At 41.2% G+C, this 17,507-nt stretch overlaps 2 protein-coding genes across 9 annotated transcripts in view; one reads left to right on the forward strand and one right to left on the reverse strand.

The window, feature by feature from the left end:
- The window catches only part of OS9 (OS9 endoplasmic reticulum lectin), a 30,983-nt gene extending 21,603 nt beyond the window's left edge, over positions 1-9,380 (reverse strand). For all 5 annotated transcript variants that reach the window (XM_027594404.2, XM_027594406.2, XM_027594403.2 and 2 more), the window contains exons 1-5: positions 9,195-9,380; positions 8,604-8,780; positions 7,675-7,738; positions 7,468-7,544; positions 7,180-7,278 (exon numbers count right to left, since the gene is read on the reverse strand). In XM_027594404.2, coding sequence (XP_027450205.1) covers positions 7,180-7,278; positions 7,468-7,544; positions 7,675-7,738; positions 8,604-8,780; positions 9,195-9,356 — 579 coding nt within the window. In that variant the 5' untranslated portion in view covers positions 9,357-9,380. The remainder of the gene's footprint in view (positions 1-7,179; positions 7,279-7,467; positions 7,545-7,674; positions 7,739-8,603; positions 8,781-9,194) is intronic.
- A 243-nt stretch (positions 9,381-9,623) lies between these two features.
- The window catches only part of B4GALNT1 (beta-1,4-N-acetyl-galactosaminyltransferase 1), a 42,521-nt gene continuing 34,637 nt past the window's right edge, over positions 9,624-17,507 (forward strand). For 3 of the 4 annotated variants that reach the window (XM_027593547.2, XM_035729244.1, XM_027593549.2), the window contains exon 1: positions 9,624-9,764. Coding sequence is in view for 1 of the 4 variants with exons in the window: in XM_035729245.1 (XP_035585138.1) it covers positions 9,761-9,764 (4 nt within the window). In the remaining 3 variants the exon portion in view is untranslated. The remainder of the gene's footprint in view (positions 9,765-17,507) is intronic. The other variant, XM_035729245.1, reaches the window with a different exon arrangement.

Here is a 17,507-nt window from a genome sequence, read left to right on the forward strand (position 1 = left end):
ATATTTGGGTTCCAAGCTTACATGATACATCAAATTAAATTAATTTATTGAATTAAAGTCCAACATACGAGAAGAAAACTTTTATAATTTGAAAAACACAAATGAATAGGATCTTTCCCATTAATAAAAGGTACAAAATGTACAAACTTTAAAGAAAAACACTGAAATTTTTAATCATATTGGAATTTTTAAATTTTTTAAATTAAAAGTACATTGGCGATACTATGAACAAAAGAAAAAGACAAGCACAGATAGAATGTAGATGACCAAGGAATTAAATTTGGAATATATAAAGAATGCCTTCCTAACTCATTCTGTGAGGTTAACACTACCCTGATACCAAACCCAGACAAAGATAGTACAAGAAAACTATAGACCAGGATCCCTTGTAAATACAAATGCAAAATTTCTCATCAAAATACTAGCAAACCAAATTCAGTAGCATATTGAAAGCATTATGCATCATGATTTATGTGGGTTTTATTCCAGGAATGCAAAGATGACTCAATATACAAAAATCAATCTGCATACTACAATACACCACATTAACAGAATGAAGAAAAAAGCTACATGATCTCAACTGGTGTGAACAAAGCATTTGACAAAAGTCAACACCCTTTCCTAATAAAATCACTTCATAAACTGGGAATAGGAGAGAATATCCTCAATATTATAAAGGCAACAAAAGAAAACCCATAGCTAACATCATACTCAATGGTGAAAGATTGAAAGCTTTTCCACCAATAATAGGAACAAGATAAGGATGCCCACTTTATGCCACTATTTAACATAGTGCTAGAAGTTCTAACCAGAGCAGTTAGGCAAGAAAAAGAAATAAAGGCATACAAATTGGAAAGGAAGAAGTAAAATTGTGTCTATTCATAGTGACATGATATTACACATAGAAAATCCAAAAGAACCCACACACAAAAAAATTGTTACAGCTAATAAGTGAATTCAGCAAAGTTGCAGGATATAAAATCAATCTGCAAATACCAGTTGTATTTCTGTATACTTGTAATGAACAAGCCAAAAAAGGCAATTTTTAAAATTTTTCACTTACAATAGCATCAAAAAATAAACTACTTAGGATAAATTTATCCAAGGAAAGACTTGCACATGGAAAACTACAGAATATTACAGAGAGAAATTACAGAAGACACAAATAAATGGAAAGACATCCTATGTTCATGGATTAGAAAACTTAATATTAAGATGGCAATACTACACAAAGTAATCTACATATTCGATGCAATCACTATCAAAATCCCAATGGTCTTTTTTATAGATAGAGAAAAATACATCTTAAAATTCATATAGAATCTCAAGGGACCTCATATAGCCAGAACAATCACAAAAAAAGAACAAAGTTGGAAGACTCAACACTTCCTAATTTCAAAACTTACTACAAAGCCACAGCAATTGAAACTGTGGTATTGGCATTAGGACAGACAAACAGACCAACAGAACAGAACAGAGCTCAGAAATAAACGCTAACATATTTGCTCATTCGATTTTCTACAAGGGTACTAAGGATAAGGATGGTATTTTCAACAAATGGTGCTGGAAAAACTGGATGTTTACATGCAAACAACGGAAGCTGGATCCTTATCTTACTTTGTATACAAAAATCAACTCAAGGGAGGCCTGGGTGGCTCAGTCAGTTAAGTGTCTGGCTTCGGCTCAGGTCATGATCTTGGGGTCCTGGGTTTGAGCCCTGCATGGGGATCTCTGCTCGGCGGCGAGCCTGCTTCTCCCTCTCCCTCTGCCCCACCCCACTTGTGCTCTCTCTCTCAAATAAAGAAATAAAATCTTTTTTAAAAATCAACTCAGAACGATAAAACTATAAAACTCTTAGAAGAAAACATTAGTAAAAATCATGACCTTGGAATAGGCAATGGTTTCTTAAATATGAGGCCAAAAGCACAGGCAGTAAAAGAAAAAAAATAGGTAAATTAGACTTCATCAGAATTAAAAACCATTCTCCATCAAAGAACACTATTAACAGAGTCCCTCAGACAAATTCTTGCACACTCACAATGAGACCTACATTGCAGCACTGTGTGTAAGAGCATTAGAGTTGAAACCCGACCATTCCTCAGTAGAGGAATAGTAAGTAAACAATAAAACACAACACAGCCATTACAATCATTGAACTAGGGGTGCCTGGGTGGCTCAGTCGGTTGGGCAGTTGCCTTCAGCTCAGGTTGTGATCCCAGGGTCCTGGGATCGAGCCCCGCACTGGGCTCCTTGCTCAGCGAGAGCCTGCTTCTCCCTCTCCCTCTGCCTGCCGCTCTGCCTACTTGTGCTCTCTCTCTGTCTCACTGTCAAATAAATAAATAAAATCTTTAAAATAAATAAATAAACAAAATCATTGAATTAGATCTCCATGTCATGCCACAGAATGGCAGACACTGATTAGTGAAAAAGCAAGTTGATACCACTAATGTATAATTTTAAAATACAAAACAATCTATATTGTCTATGATATGTGTACGACTAATAAAAGTACAAAGCAAGCATGGAGATGGTTGTGGTTGTTTCTGGAGAGGAGGGAGAGGGAAGAAATGAGAGGGTGGGCTTTAACTATATCATTAGCATTTTATTCCTTTCTGATGCAAATATGGCAAAATGTTAACATCTGTTTCCCTTGGCAGTGGATTTATGGGTCTCTATGACATTATTTTCTGTAAGTTTGAAATGTTTCATAATTAGACATTAGAAAGGGAAAAATTTTTAGATCTCTGTGAAATCTTACTTAATACAAGAATTGAGATGGGGATCCAAATTTGTTTAATTCAAGATGGCTAGCCATTCCCAAGCCCCACAGGGACTGCACTTTTACCAAACACCATGCACACTGCTCCTACCCAGGAGGCATTGGGAGACGGAACTTCACTGTGCTTGCCCTGGAGGGGGAGGTTTACTCAATCACGAAGGCAATGAACTTGGGTGGCCTATCAGGATATAAGAACTAAAATACGAGAAACAGCCAAACAGGAATGCCCTCAACTATCTGCCACTAAAACCTCCAGACTCCCCAACAAATACAGCACCCTTCCATTCCCGTGACGACCCTACATACGCTCAGAGTAACTGCTCCCCATATCCCCTATCCTGGCCCTGCCCACATTCTCTTCCCTGTCTTTCTCCTGTGACTCAATCTCTCCTTTCTGCCAGGTCCACCCAACAGCATTTATACATGCTCCCATCTTAAAACATGAAACAACAAAAACAACAAAGTACCACTGTCCCCAACCTCACAACCCCTCTAACTAGAGCTCACCTTTTCCCTCCCCTTCACTCCAGACTTCTTCAAAGGCTTCCACTTCTTCACCATCCCACTGAAACTGCTGTAGCAAAAATCACCAATGACCTCTGCTTGGGAGACTGGGATGGGGGACTTAGAACTTTTCATCTGGTTCCCATGCCTACGGTCTGAATTCTCATTTCCTTGTGCATGCTTTGCTTTTATTAAAATAATAATTCCCATGATCACCTACAAGCAGTTTTCTCTAATTCTCTTACCTAAAGGTTCAGATGCAACTGCTGCCATGGACCAGTGCCTCCTTGAAATGCGTTGCTGTATCTCCTTTCTGGCCCTTCTCAGGAGAGCCCTCTTCTGCCCATGCTTTCAACGATGGCTTCCTCAACCTTCTGTTCCACTTTTTTTTTTTACTATATACTGTTTCTTTGGGAGGATTTTACCCAGACCATGACTGCAGTTATACCCAATATGTTGATGACTCCCAGCCCTCTGGGTTCAATTTGGATCTCTCTCCTGAGCTCCAAACCCACAGACCCAACAGCCTCCTCAGAAATCTCTTCTTGGATGCCTTCAGCCACCAAATCATCATACTCAAAAACCAGAATCATCATTTTCCTTCACCAGACCTACTCCTCTTTCTACTATACCTAACTCAGTAACAGGAACCACCCACCATCTGTCCAGTTGCTCAAGCCAGAAACCCACGAATCTTACTCTATTGACTCTGTCACCTAAGTTTCCCCCAAAATTCACATTTCTTCATTCCCTGGGCCACCTTCTTTTCTCACCTGGATTGCTGCAACCACCTCCTAACTAGCCTCCAATCATCTGCTCCACTCCAGCCAGAGTGAGCCTTCAAAACCAAAATTGGATATGTCGTCATTCTGCTTCAAATATTTCACTGGTTTCCCCCTTATTTCTCAGATTGTCCAAACTCCTCAACACAGCTACAGAGCTTCCTTCCCCTAACATTTGCTCAGCCTCACCTCCCACACTCCCTTCCTGCAATTCTCTCCAGTCACCATGAATAGCTATTGATTGCCCCTTGCCTCCAGGCCTTTGGCACTTACCGTACCATCCAGCTGGAATGCCCTCTTCCCTCTCCCACTCCTGTACCACTGCTGGACTGACTCCTCAACCTTCAACTGTCAGTTCAAAGGTCACGTTCTTCGGGAAGCTTCCTCTTTACCTAGACTTGGCCAGGTCCTTTATTGTGTGGCCCCCTGTGATATCTACTTCACCGGTCAGACTTTATCCTGCTTGTTGTGGCTGTTTATTTAATGTCTGTCTCCTGAGAGCAGGACTAGGTTTCTCAGTCACCATTTTATCCCCAGTTTCTATTACAGTGCTTGGCACAGTGCGTATGTTCAAGAGATGAGAGGGAAATGCAGTCTTTGAACCGAGGGGCTCTTGGCCTACTGAAGCTACAAATAATAATAAAGAAATAGCGGTGCCTGGGTGGCTGAGTCAGTTAAGTGTCCGACTCCTGATCTCAACTCAAGTCTTGACCTCAGGGTTGTGAGTTCAAGCCCTACATTGGGCTCCACACTGGGTATGGAGCCTACATAATAATAACAATAATATAATAAAGTAAGTGTTATAATAGATTATATCGGTGTGTAAATGCTTGTGGGTTGCTATGGTCTGATTATTTATGTCCCCCTAAATATCTATGCCCAATGTGATGGTATTGGGAATTGGGGTCTTTGGGAGGTTCTTAGGTCATAAGGGAGAAACCTTCACCAACGGAATTAACGCTCTTATAGAAGAGGCTCCACAGAGCTCCCTAGCCCCTTCCACCATGTGAGAATAAACAACAAGTCTATGACCTGGAAGAGGGCCCTCACCCCACCACGCTGGCACCCTGATCTCCAACTTCCAGCTTCCAGAACTGTAAGGAAAAAATTTCTGTTTATAAGCTACTCAGACTGTGGTATTTTGTTCTAGCAACACAAAAAGACTAAGCCATGGATATATGTGGACATGGATATGTGTTTATGAAATGCTGAAGAAACCTAACTAACCATCTGGGTTAGCTAAGAAAGTTCACATGAAATAAATGACATTTGAACTGGCTTATCATTCATTCAACAGAATAATTTCTGGGCACCTGCTTGGTGCCAGGCACTGTTCCAGGCACCAAGGATATAGCAGAAAATAAGACAGACAAAAAATTTAAGAAAGAAAGGTCCCTGCCTTCCTAGAGCTTATTCTAGTTGGGGTGTCGACTGAGAGAGATATTAAACTCAAACATAAGATAATTTCAGGAAAGGATACATGCTTTCAAGAATATAAAACACTGTAGGTGTTTACCAGCATGGAGGCAGAAGGCTGTGTGTGTTGTGTGTGCCTATATTAGGGCTCCCTGTGGAGGTGTCACAGGGATGTATAACCTGAATGAGGGGATGGAGCCAACCACTCGGACATCTGGGGGAAGACAGCTTTAGGCAGAGGGAACAACAAGACCCATTGATTCAGAGAACAGAAAGAAGGCCAGTGGGGCAGAAACACAACGAGTATTTATATCTCCAGCCCAGACCTCATCCCTGAACTCCAGAATCACAGAGCCAACTACTAACTGGACATCACCACTGGAGGTCTATAGTCATTTTGACCTTCATATGTCTAACACCAACCTTGTTTTCCCCTCCAAACCCATTCCTTCCCATTTTGGTAAATGACAGTTGCATTGTTCCAGCTGCTCAAGCTAAAAGCCCTGGAGTCATACTTGACTCCACCCCATATCCAGTACATCAACAAATCTTATTGGCTCCACCTTCAAAATATATCCAGAATCTGAGGGCTTCCCACCACCTCCCCAGTCACCCCAGTCTTGCTGAAGTATTTGGATCTTAGCCTTTGTGCAAGGTGGAATCACTGAAGGTTTTCCAGGACTGGACAGAGAAGTGACACTTGCCATAGTGGTTTGTTGGAGTCAGCTCACACCAGTTCACAACAGCCAACTGGTAAATGTTCAAGAATGTTGCAAGATGGTTGACATCACAGTGACAGCATGAATCTGGCCACGGTAGGAATGTTTATACCACAGATATTGGCAAATGTTACAAACAAGGCTCCCCCCACCCTACCCCCCACTCTATCCTGGTGATCAGAGTGTTCAACAACTACCAGAACACAATTGCATCTGAAAATCTGTATTACAGAAAGATAATCTGTGTGTGATCAGTTGTGTAATTCTGGTCTCTATAGGTGTTTATGTTTGTGAATACACCTTAGAAGCACCTGAAGAACCTTTCCCACCATACATCTGCCTGCTTGCCTGAATTCAGTTAAGGACCACTAGATCAAGAACACCTGTTAAGAGGCTGTTGGCAGTGATGCAGGAGAGAGATCAAGACACCAAGCATAGGAAAGAAGAGAGTGGTCAGAGAAATCTAGAAGTAGAATGAACAGGCTTTGTCATTTACTCTGAGAGAACTAGATTCCTTTCCTTCACACCACTCCTCAGTTTGTAGTTACAGACTCATTTCTGTGATTCTTTTGTTAACATGTCTTCCTATCTAGACTGAGGTCAGGGGCTGCATGTTTGCCCACCACTGTATGCCCAGAGTGAAGCCCAATGTCTACACCAGTACCACCTCACTGACGGGTCGTTACATGAAGAAAGGAAGAGTCAGAAATGATGCTCAGGTTTCTAGCTTAGGTGATAAAGAGAAGAAACAATGGGAAAAAGAATAGGCATGGCTAGGGGTTCCGAGGGGAGGATTTGGGAAGTGTTGACTTGAAGGGCCTCGGAAACTATCCAGGCAGTGGCGTCCAGCTACCAGCTGGAAACAGGAGTCTTAAACTTAAGAGTTTTGGGTCTGGAAGAGACCTTCTGTAGTCTAACATGCAATCCTGCCCTCCTCCCTTAGAATCTAAATTGTCAACTTCCCTCTCTTGAGACTCACCCGAACCTCGGCCTCCCGTGGCCTCCCATTGAGGTCGCACTTGGACCCATTGCCATAGGTCTGGCTGTGGTAGCGTTTCAGGCGATGCTGCTTGGAGGCCTGGGGAGGACATCAAGAAGGAGGGCGGGGGGGGCGGAAGAAAGACAGCAAAGAGGAAGAATGGCACTCTGTCCTAATGGTCACCAAGCCCCAAGCAACATGTCAGCTAATCCTGCCCCTCCCCTTCTGGTCAGGGCTCTGAGTCTACAGCCAGGACCCCATTCTCTCCCAATCCCAGACTCCTGCCACCTTGGCTGTCTCATCATCCCAGTCGAAGGCCGATTGGTAGTAGCCGAGATAGAGGACTTCACCTTTGATCTCTGAATCTACAAGAGAAACCACAGTGAAGCACCGTTACTCCCTTCTAAGAGGACCAAGAGGGAAGGGGACTGGGAGGGCAGGTCACCTTCCACGATGTGATGCTGAGGGCTTAGGGAAAATGTAGGCGTGAGTCACCTTCAATGTGGTACTGCTGGATGTGGCGTCCATAACAGAATTCATACGTCCACCAGTCCTTGGTCTGACAATAAAAAAATGAACAATCAAGGGGATAGAGTGCAGATGTCTCTGCTTGGAACCTGAATCTTTCCTGGCTCCAAGAAACATAACCTCTCAACTACTTCTCCTCCCCTTTGCTTGCACACTCAATTTTCCAGATTCTCAGTGAGGAGAAAGGGCTGCTTTCCTTCTGTGACTGGGGAGAAATACCTCTAGAGTATGTTTTCCACCTGTGGTCTTTCCACTCCTCCCTTTCTACATATTTTTTTAAAATTCTTCTTTGCCTTTGAGAAAGATAAGAAATCATGGTATCCTTGAAGCACTCAGACCAGGAAAATACAGAATATTCAAATACTAATTGAACTTCTACAACATTCCTTGTGCTAGCCACTGGGGATACAGCCGTGAACAAGATAAATTCTCTGACCTCATGGACTCATATTCCAGACCAAAATTAAATAAACTGATGATTCAGTTGGTAAGATGATTTCAGATCATGAAAAATGCCATGATGAAAATAAAAGAGGGTACTGGGCAGAGAGTGACAGGGGCAGGGGGTGACTCAACCAGGAAGGCTTCTCTAGGAGAGTGTCCCTCCTACCCATGCTGACCCTCTTCAGGCACCTCAATCTTGGTTTACCCATTACTCTGAGACCTTCTATCCTAACCCTCCTTACATTCAGCAAAGTGTCATCAGTGGTTGCAAGATTCTTTGCTTCTTTCCTGTCTGTACAATATGTCTACCCCTCCAATGGTCTGTCTACTCCTCCAATGGTCTTCTTAACTCCTATAGGTCCTCTCGATCCCTCTTCATTCACGGGTACCCTGGTTCCCAGATAGCTAGCCAGCTCCCAAGCCCTCATTCCATCCTCCCCAAGCCCTTTCACCTTCAGCAGGCAAGGAGCATCTTTCATTGGGTTCAACAACTCGGGGATCCCAGGCCCTCGGTAAGCAGGTGCCTCCTCCTCCCTTTCACGCTGGAAGTGAATAGCTCCAGCTGGCAGGCGACATTCATAGCGCTGTTTGTACTTAGAGGAGACAATCACCACGTCGGAAGCTTGGCTCTGGGAAAGAAGGGAGGGTCGGGGGGCAGGGAGGCAAAGAGAGGCTGGGATCAGAGAGAACAACGAGATCCCTCTTCAGATCCTGGGGAAGAGCCCAGTCAAGTCAGAATGAGCCACAAGTCCTCCAGCTGTGTTTGGCGGGTGAGGGGAGAGAGCACTCCCACTTCTCGCGGGGCGGAGTCTGTGTGCTTCTATCAGGAACTGAAGCTGACAGCGGGAAGCCCCACCCCTCCCAGTCCCTCGCCCCAAGGGAATGGGTCTCAGTCAACGAGGTTTAGGAGTCATCGTAAAACCTCTACCTACGTTTCTCGATTCTTCTTAGGCTACCGCTGCAGACTCCACAGCTGCCCTTCTTCCTCCACCTTTTCCCCCTTTTCCCTTGCCCCAGACCCTGGCCCCTCCACGCCTCCTCACCTGCCCTCCCATGACAGGCAATGGCAGGATCTCGATCCCATAACGCATCTCACTCAGCTCCTCTAGGTTCAGGCTGCCGACACCGCCAGTCAGACTTGCGGGTAACAGGAGCCCCAGAAGCAGCAGCCCCAACAGACTGGACAGCAGCGCTTCCGCCGCCATCTTTCGCTCACCTTCTTACCCAGAGCGGCTCCTTCCGCCCTAAACCTGGCAGCGGCCTCACCCCGCCCATGAACGCCGCAAGGTCTCATTGGCTGGGCAGGCTGTCCCTCTCACCTACCCTGTTCCCATTTGTAAACGTGGCCTCGAAGCCCACGGGGAGGTGGACCACGACGATAAGCAAAACCACTTGCTGCTCGCGATTGGTCAGAGAGGCCAACCAATTCTCGCCGACATCAGACCCCCTCCCACCCTCACCCGTCGCCAGAGAGGCGCGGTCTAATGCGCCGGCCCTTTGAGGCAATTTTTCTGTCTGCGCCCAACTGTCATGCGCATCTCTTTTTCTCATTTTTTTAAGTCGTGTCTTGCGTTGTAGACTGCCCCCGCCAGGTGGAGGATTGAGGCCGATGGGTGAGTGCCCGCAATACCCATGAAAGCTACTTAATACTTGTTGCAAAACAATTCCTCTTTTCATATATACGTACAGCTATAGGGCAATCTGGTAATCTGTGTCAAAACCTTTCTACACGGTCCTGTAGTCCTCCAAAAAAATTATCCTAAAGAAATAACGGGGACTTCCAGTTAAAGACAGGGGGTGGAGTGAGGGGCAAATTCCCGTATCATCCTCCAGGCCCAGAAAGGGAAAGGAGAAAACAGCAGCAATATTTTAGAAGCTAGAAAACAAATGGAGGAATGGTAACTGTCTTAGCAAACCCAAGAAATTGATTCCTAAACAAAGATAAACAAGAGCATGATTATACTTTTGGAAAAACTCCTCTGGGGAATGTGACCAGTCCAAAAGAGAAATCCCAAAGCTACTCTCATCAGGGTTCTCTTAATGAGATAGACGAAAGAACCCTACAATTAAGCCCTTGGCCTACATGTCCCAGCTCTCACATGGTCTTTCCAGCTTTTTAATGTCCTCACTCTAAAATATAACCAGGCAGCCAAGGATCATTAGACATTTAAGGAAAGCCTTTAATATACAAGAAAGAAACCAAAACAGACAAGGAGAAAAAAAAAACAATTTAGAAGAAACAGAAATTGCAAGGGAGAGGGGTGCCTGGGTGGCTCAGTTGGTTAAGCATCTGCCTTGGCTCAGGTCATGATCTCAGGGTCCTGGGGTCAGGCCCCACCTCGGACTCTTGGCTCAGCGGGGAGTCTGCTTCTCCCTCTCACTCTCCCTCTGTGCTCTCTCACTCTCAAATATATAAGTAAAAATCTTAAAGAAAGAAAGAAAGAAAGAAAAAGAAAGAAAAAGAAATTGCAAGGGAGAAAAAACTTAAAAATAAAACAAACAAAAAAAATCCATCATTAATATCCTCAGAGAGATAATATATCCATAAAATAACAATAGGAAGCTATTTTTAGAAGTAAGTACTATTAAGCAAAAAAGAGCTCTTGGAAATCAAAACCATGGTAGAAGAAATAAAATTCAATAGAAAGAATGGAGAGTAAAATTGAAAATCAAATTTGCTCTACTTAAGAAGAAAATCAATAAAAATTAGAGGATCAGTCCAAAAGGTTGAATATCTGAATAAGTTGAGAAAGAACAAAGAATCAGAAGGGAAGAAACAATTAAAGCAATTATTCAAAAGTATTCCCCTGAAATGAACAACTAAGACTCTAAATTGTAAGGGCACACTATCCAGCAAAACAAATCAGACCCACATCAAGACACGCCATTATAGAATTTCAGAACACTGAGCACAGAGAAATAAGTCTAAAAGCTTCCAGAGAGAAAGAACAAGTTGCATACAAGGATCAAAAATCAGGGCGCCTGGGTGGCTCAGTCGGTTAAGCGACTGCGTTCAGCTCAGGTCATGATCCTGGAGTCCCGGGATCGAGTCCCGCATCGAGCTCCCTGCTCAGCGGGGAGTCTGCTTCTCCCTCTGACTCTGCCCCCTCTCATGTGCTCTCTCTCTCTCTCATTCTCGCTCTCTCAAATAAATAAATAAAAACCTTAAAAAAAATCAGAACGGGGTACCTGGGCGACTCAGTCGATTAAGCATCTGACTCCAGGTCATGATCTCAGGGTTTGGGGATCAAGCCCCACATTGGGCTCTGCCCTCAGCAGGGAGTTGACTTGTCCCTCTGCCCATGCCCCCTCATGCTCTCTCTCTCAAATAAATAAATAAAATATTTTTAAAAATCAGAACAGCATTAGGCTTACCGATTCATCCACACTGTAAGGTAGAAGACAATGAAAAAATGCCCTAAAGACTTAAGATACTGTAATTGTCGACACAGATTATAAAATAATTATGCTTACTATACTTAAAGAAATAGAAAACTGAAAATACATCAGAAAACAGGACCTATAAAAATGATCTAACATTTAAAAGAGAGTTTGTAGAAATGAAAACAAAGTTTTAAATTAAAAATTGAATGGATAAAGTAACTAAATAGTTTTAAGAAGCAATTATTCTTCATAGAAGAATTCCAGCTAATAAATGCAGAAGGAATAATATACTGTCATTATTTTACAATTCTAATGAATTAATTTAGGCAATAGTCATCAATGACTGTCAGAAACATTATGTAAGAGGCTTATAGGTGAATCAAGCCCATCCCATGTGCATACACTTTTAAAACTTGACATCATGAAAAGAGAAACAACCAAACATTATGTGCTTCTTGATGGGATACAATAGGAAGCACAGAGCATTATCTATGAAGGATTCTTGCCAAAAAACCAAAACTCTAAATATAACTATCAGCTTACAGGAAATATGAGAATTAGGAGAATATGTTAACACCATCAGGAATGTAATCAGAAATAAAATAGAATCAATGCCCCAGTTTCTTCAATAAATTCATGCAAGGAAAAATGGGGAGAGGGGAGAACTGTTATGGATTAAAAGAGGTTTAAGAAATATCTCAACAAGGGGGCCTGGGTATCTCAGTTGATTAAGCGTCTGGCTTTTGGTTTTGGCTCAGGTCATGATCTCAGGGTGGTGAGATCAAGACCCATGTTGGGCTCCATGCTCAGTGGGGAGTCTGCTTGAGATTCTCTCCCTCTGCCCTTCTTCCTGACCGTGCATTCTCTGGCTCTCTCTGTCTAGTAAATAAATAAATCTTAAAAGAAAAGAAATATATCAACCAAATACAATGTAGATCTTGTTTGGATCCTGAATCAAATTGTCTATAGAAAGACTTTTATGAATTAATTAGAGAAATTTGGACACTTGTTGGGTATTATATAATAGCAAGGTATCATTGTTAATTTGCTGGATGCAATAATGGTGTTATAATTATGTAAAAAAAATCATCCTTATCTCTTAGAGATACATACTCATGTACTTACCAATGAAATGGTCTAATGTCTAGCATTTCCATTAAAATAATTCTGTGGGAGTCTGGGAGAAATGGTGGGGTAGAAATGAAACAAAATGACCATATTTTATAGTAGTTGAAGCAGGATAAGTACATGGAGATTCATTATACTTTATTTTTTATTGTATTTAAAATTTTTCATTTAAATTTTCTTTTAAAAAACTCAAAAAGCAGGCAACTGGGTGGCTCAGTTGGTTAAGCAGCTGCCTTCGGCTTGGGTCATAATCGCAGGGTTCTGGGATTGAGCCCCACATCAGGTTCCTTGCTCAGTGGGGAGCCTGCTTCTTCCTCTGCCTGCCACTCCCCCAGCTTGTGCTTGCTCTCCACCCACCCCCGTGTCAAATAAATAAATAAAATCTTAAAGAAAGAAAGAAAGAAAGAAAGAAAGAAAGAAAGAAAGAAAGAAAGAAAGAAAAGAAGAAAGGAGGGAGGGAGGGAAGGAAAGAAGGGAGGGAGGGAAGGAAGGAAGGAAGGAAAGAGAAAGAAAGAAAAGAAGAAAGGAGGGAGGGAGGGAAGGAAAGAAGGGAGGGAGGGAAGGAAGGAAGGAAGGAAAGAGAAAGAAAGAAAGAAAGGAAGGAAGAAACAAAGAAAGAAAGAAAGAAAGAGAAAGAAAGAAATAAGAAAGAAAAAGAAAGAAAGAAAAATTGTAAATAAAAAAGAAAAAAATTTAAATCAAAAAGCAATTTAGATTTACCTGAAAATAGAATTAATGAACTAGAAAATAGATTGGAAGAAATTATTCAGAATGAAATACAAAGCAACAAAGAGAAATATGGAAGAGAAAATAAGACATAGAGAGTAAAGTGAGAAATATAACTAATTGGAGTTCAAGAAGGAGTAAAAGAGAATAAAGCAAAAATAACTGTTGAGCATTTTCCAGAACTAATGAAAATTACAAATCTACAGATTCAAGAGGCCTAATGAATTTCAAGCAGAATAGATGAAAAGAAGTCTACACACAGACATATCACAGTGAAATTGAGTACACTAAGAAAAACATCAGATCTTAAAAGAATCCAGAATGTGGGTTACCTGGTGTATGCATTTATCGAAACTCATTGACCTACAACATATAAGGCCTGTGCATGTAAATTTTACCACAATAAAAATAAAATTAGATGAAAACCAGAGAAACAGATTGCCTTCAAAGGAGCAGCAGTAAGATTGAGAACTGACTTTTCAATGGCAATAAAAGCCAGAAGACAATAGATGGTATCTTCAGTGTGATGAAAGAAAATAACTTCCACTGGGAATGTTACAGCCAGTGAAAATGTATTTCAGTAATGAGGGGAAAATACAATATTTTCAAATCAAACAGAAACAAAAACCCAGGAGGGTTTACAATCAATAGGCTCTCATTAAGGAAAATCCTAAAAGATGTACTTCAGGCAAAAGGACAAAGATTCTTTTTTTTTTTTTTAAGATTTTATTTATTTATTTGACACAGAGAGACACAGCAAGAGAGGGAACACAAGCAGGGGGAGTGAGAGAGGGAGAAGCAGGCTCCCTGCTGAGCAGGGAGCCTGATGTAAGGCTTGATCCCAGGACCCTGGGATCATGACCTGAGCCGAAGGCAGACACTTAATGACTGAGCCACCCAGGCACCCCAAAAGGACAAAGATTCTTGATGGAAGATCTGAGATATAAGAAGCAATGAAGTGGAGAATAGGTAAAAATCTTGCATGATCATTGGCAGTAAAGAAAATACTAATGTCTTCTGGGAGTTTAATAACTATTAAGATAGAATGAAAACACATCAAAACAATAACATATACATTGGGAGGTCAATGATTAAAATTAAATTGTTCTAGTTTTTTGTATTGTCCACAAGGAGGAGTACTGATTATCAAACTATGTCTTCCAAGCTTCACATCCACCCTTCTATATATCACAGTGATGCTACAACTACTGTTCTGAAAAAATGTTTTATTTTTTTAAAATAGACTTTATTTTTTACAGCAGTTTTAGGTTCACCAAAAAATTGAGCATGAAGTACAGAGTTCCCATATAACCCTTGTTCTCACACATGCACAGCCTACCCTACTATCAACATCCCACACCAGAGTGGTACACTTGTTACAGTCAATGAACCTACTTGACACATCATTATCACTCAAAATTCACAGTTTACACTAGTGTTCACTCTTGGTGTTATAAATTCTGTGAATTTTGACGAATAATGACATGAATTTACATTAATAGTCTCATGCAGAATAGATTCACTGCCCTGAAAATCCTCTGTGATCACTTTATTCATCCCTCCTTCCCTCCTAACTCCTGGTAAACCCTGATCTTTTTATTGTTTCCACAGTTCTGCCTTTTCCACAATGTCATATCGTTGGAATCACAGTATGTAGCCTTTTCAGATTATGATATGCACTTAAGTTTTCTCCAGGTCTTCTCATGACTTGATAGCTCATTTCTTTTTACCCCTCAGTAATAGTCCATGTCTAGATGTGCCACAGTTTATTTATCCATTCACCTACTGAAGGACACCTTGGTTACTTCCAGGTTCTGGCAGTTATGAATAAAGCTACTATAAACATCCATGTGCAGGCTTTTGTGTGCACATAAGTTTTCAATTCATTTAAGTAAATAAATACCAAGGAGTGCAATTGCTGGATTGTGTGCTAAGAATATGTTTAACTTTGTAAGAATCTACCAAAGTGGCTCTACCATTTTGCATTCCAATCAACAACGAATGAAAGTTCCCATTGCTCTACATTGGCATTCAGTGTTAACAGTGTTCTGGATTTTGGCCATTCTAATAGGTTTGTAGTGGTATCTTATTGCTGTTTTAATTTGCAATTCCCTAATGACATATGTGGAGAATTTTTTCATATGCTTTTTTGCCACCTATATATCTTCTTTGGTGAAGTGTCTGTTCATGTCCTTTTCCCAATTTTTAATCCAGTGTTTGTTTCTTATTGTTGAATTTAAGGGTTCTTTGTATATTTTGAATAACATCTCTTTATCAGACATGTCTTTTGCAAATTTTTTTCCCAGTCTATGACTTGTCTTCTTATTCTCTTGACATTGTCTTTCAAAGAGCAGAAATTTTTATTTTTAATGAATTCCAGCTTATAATGATTTCTTTCATGGAATGTATCTTTGGTGTTGTATCTAAAAAGTTATTGCCATACCCACGGTCACCTGGATTTTCTGTGTTATTTTTTAGGAGTCTATAGTTTTGCATTTTACACCTAGATTTATGATCCACTTTGAGTTAATGTTTGTGAAGGGTGTAAGATCTGTGTCTAGATTATTTTTTTCTTTTTTTGCGTGTGGATGTCCAGTGGTTTCAGCATCATTTTTTGAAAATTTTCTCCATCATATTGCCTTTGCTCCTTTGTCAAAGACCAGTTTAGTATATTTATATAGGACTATTTCTGGGCTTTCTAGTCTGTTCCATTGATCTGTTTGTCCATATTTTCACCAATACCACTACATTTTGATTACCGTCGTTTTATAGGAAGTCTTAAGTAGTGTTAATCCTCTGACTTTGTCCTTCTACTCTAATATTGTGCTAGCTATTCTAGTCTTCTACCTCTCCATATAAACTTTAGCATCAGTTTGTCAATATCCACAAAATAACTTGCTGGTATTTGGAATGGGATTGTATTGAATCTATAGATTAAGTTGGGAAGAACTGACATCTTGACAATATCAAGTCTTCTTATCCATGAACATGGACTATCTCTCCATTTATTTAATTTTCATTGATTTCTTTCATCAGAGTTTTACAATTTTCCTCATGAAGATATTATACACATTTTGTTAGGTTTGTACCTAAGTATTTTGGGGAGTGGTAATATAATGGTACTGTGGTTTTAATTTCACATTTCACTTGTTCATTGATGGTATGTAGGCAAGCAATTGACTTTCTTCTTTTTTTATTGTGTTAAAATGCATATAACATGAAATTTACCATCTTAACCATTTTTAAATGTACAGTTTGATGGCGTTAAATACATTCACATTGTTGTGCAGCCATCACCACCATCCAGCCCATAAACCCTTTCATCTTGTAAAACTGAAAGTCTATACAGGTTTCCCTGCTATCTGAAAGTAGAGTGTTCTTTTTTTTTTTTAAGATTTTATTTATTTATTTGACAGAGAGAGACACAGCGAAAGAGGGAACACAAGCAGGGGGAGTGGGAGAGGGAGAAGCAGGCTTCCCGCTGAGCGGGGAGCCCGATGCGGGGCTTGATGCGGGGCTTGATGCGGGGCTTGATGCGGGGCTCGATGCGGGGCTCGATGCGGGGCTCGATGCGGGGCTCGATCCCAGGACCCTGGGATCATGACCCGAGCCGAAGGCAGACGCCTAACGACTAAGCCACCCAGGCGCCCCTGAAAGTAGAGTGTTCTTATAGACCTTTCATAAGCTAAAGCGGTTATGTAAAGCGAAGAAGCAATTACCATTAATTTACATGGAAAACTTTTCGAGTGTTCCCAGACCCAAAAAAATAACCTACCAAATCATACCAAATGACACATGAAACCTAAAATAACGCTAAAAATATAGCAACAGCAAGAATATGATAAATATACAACCTGTATAAAGTGGAAATAATGCATGTACAGTGTAGTTTTACTTACGAGAATTGGGAAGACAGCAAGCACACTGTAGACTGAGAGGGGATGATCATGGCTAAGTCATTCAGTGGAGGTCAGGGTGGTGGAAGGTACAGGATCCTAGGGTGTGGGAGAGAGAGGAAGAGGTTCATCTATGAATATCTCATCATTGTCTGAATCCATGAGGGCAGGCAGATTACTAACGTCTACACCTTCTTGTCTGTCTGCCTCAAAGTCAAAGGT

This window comes from Zalophus californianus, chromosome 9 (assembly GCF_009762305.2).
Source record: "Zalophus californianus isolate mZalCal1 chromosome 9, mZalCal1.pri.v2, whole genome shotgun sequence".
NCBI lineage: Eukaryota > Metazoa > Chordata > Mammalia > Carnivora > Otariidae > Zalophus > Zalophus californianus.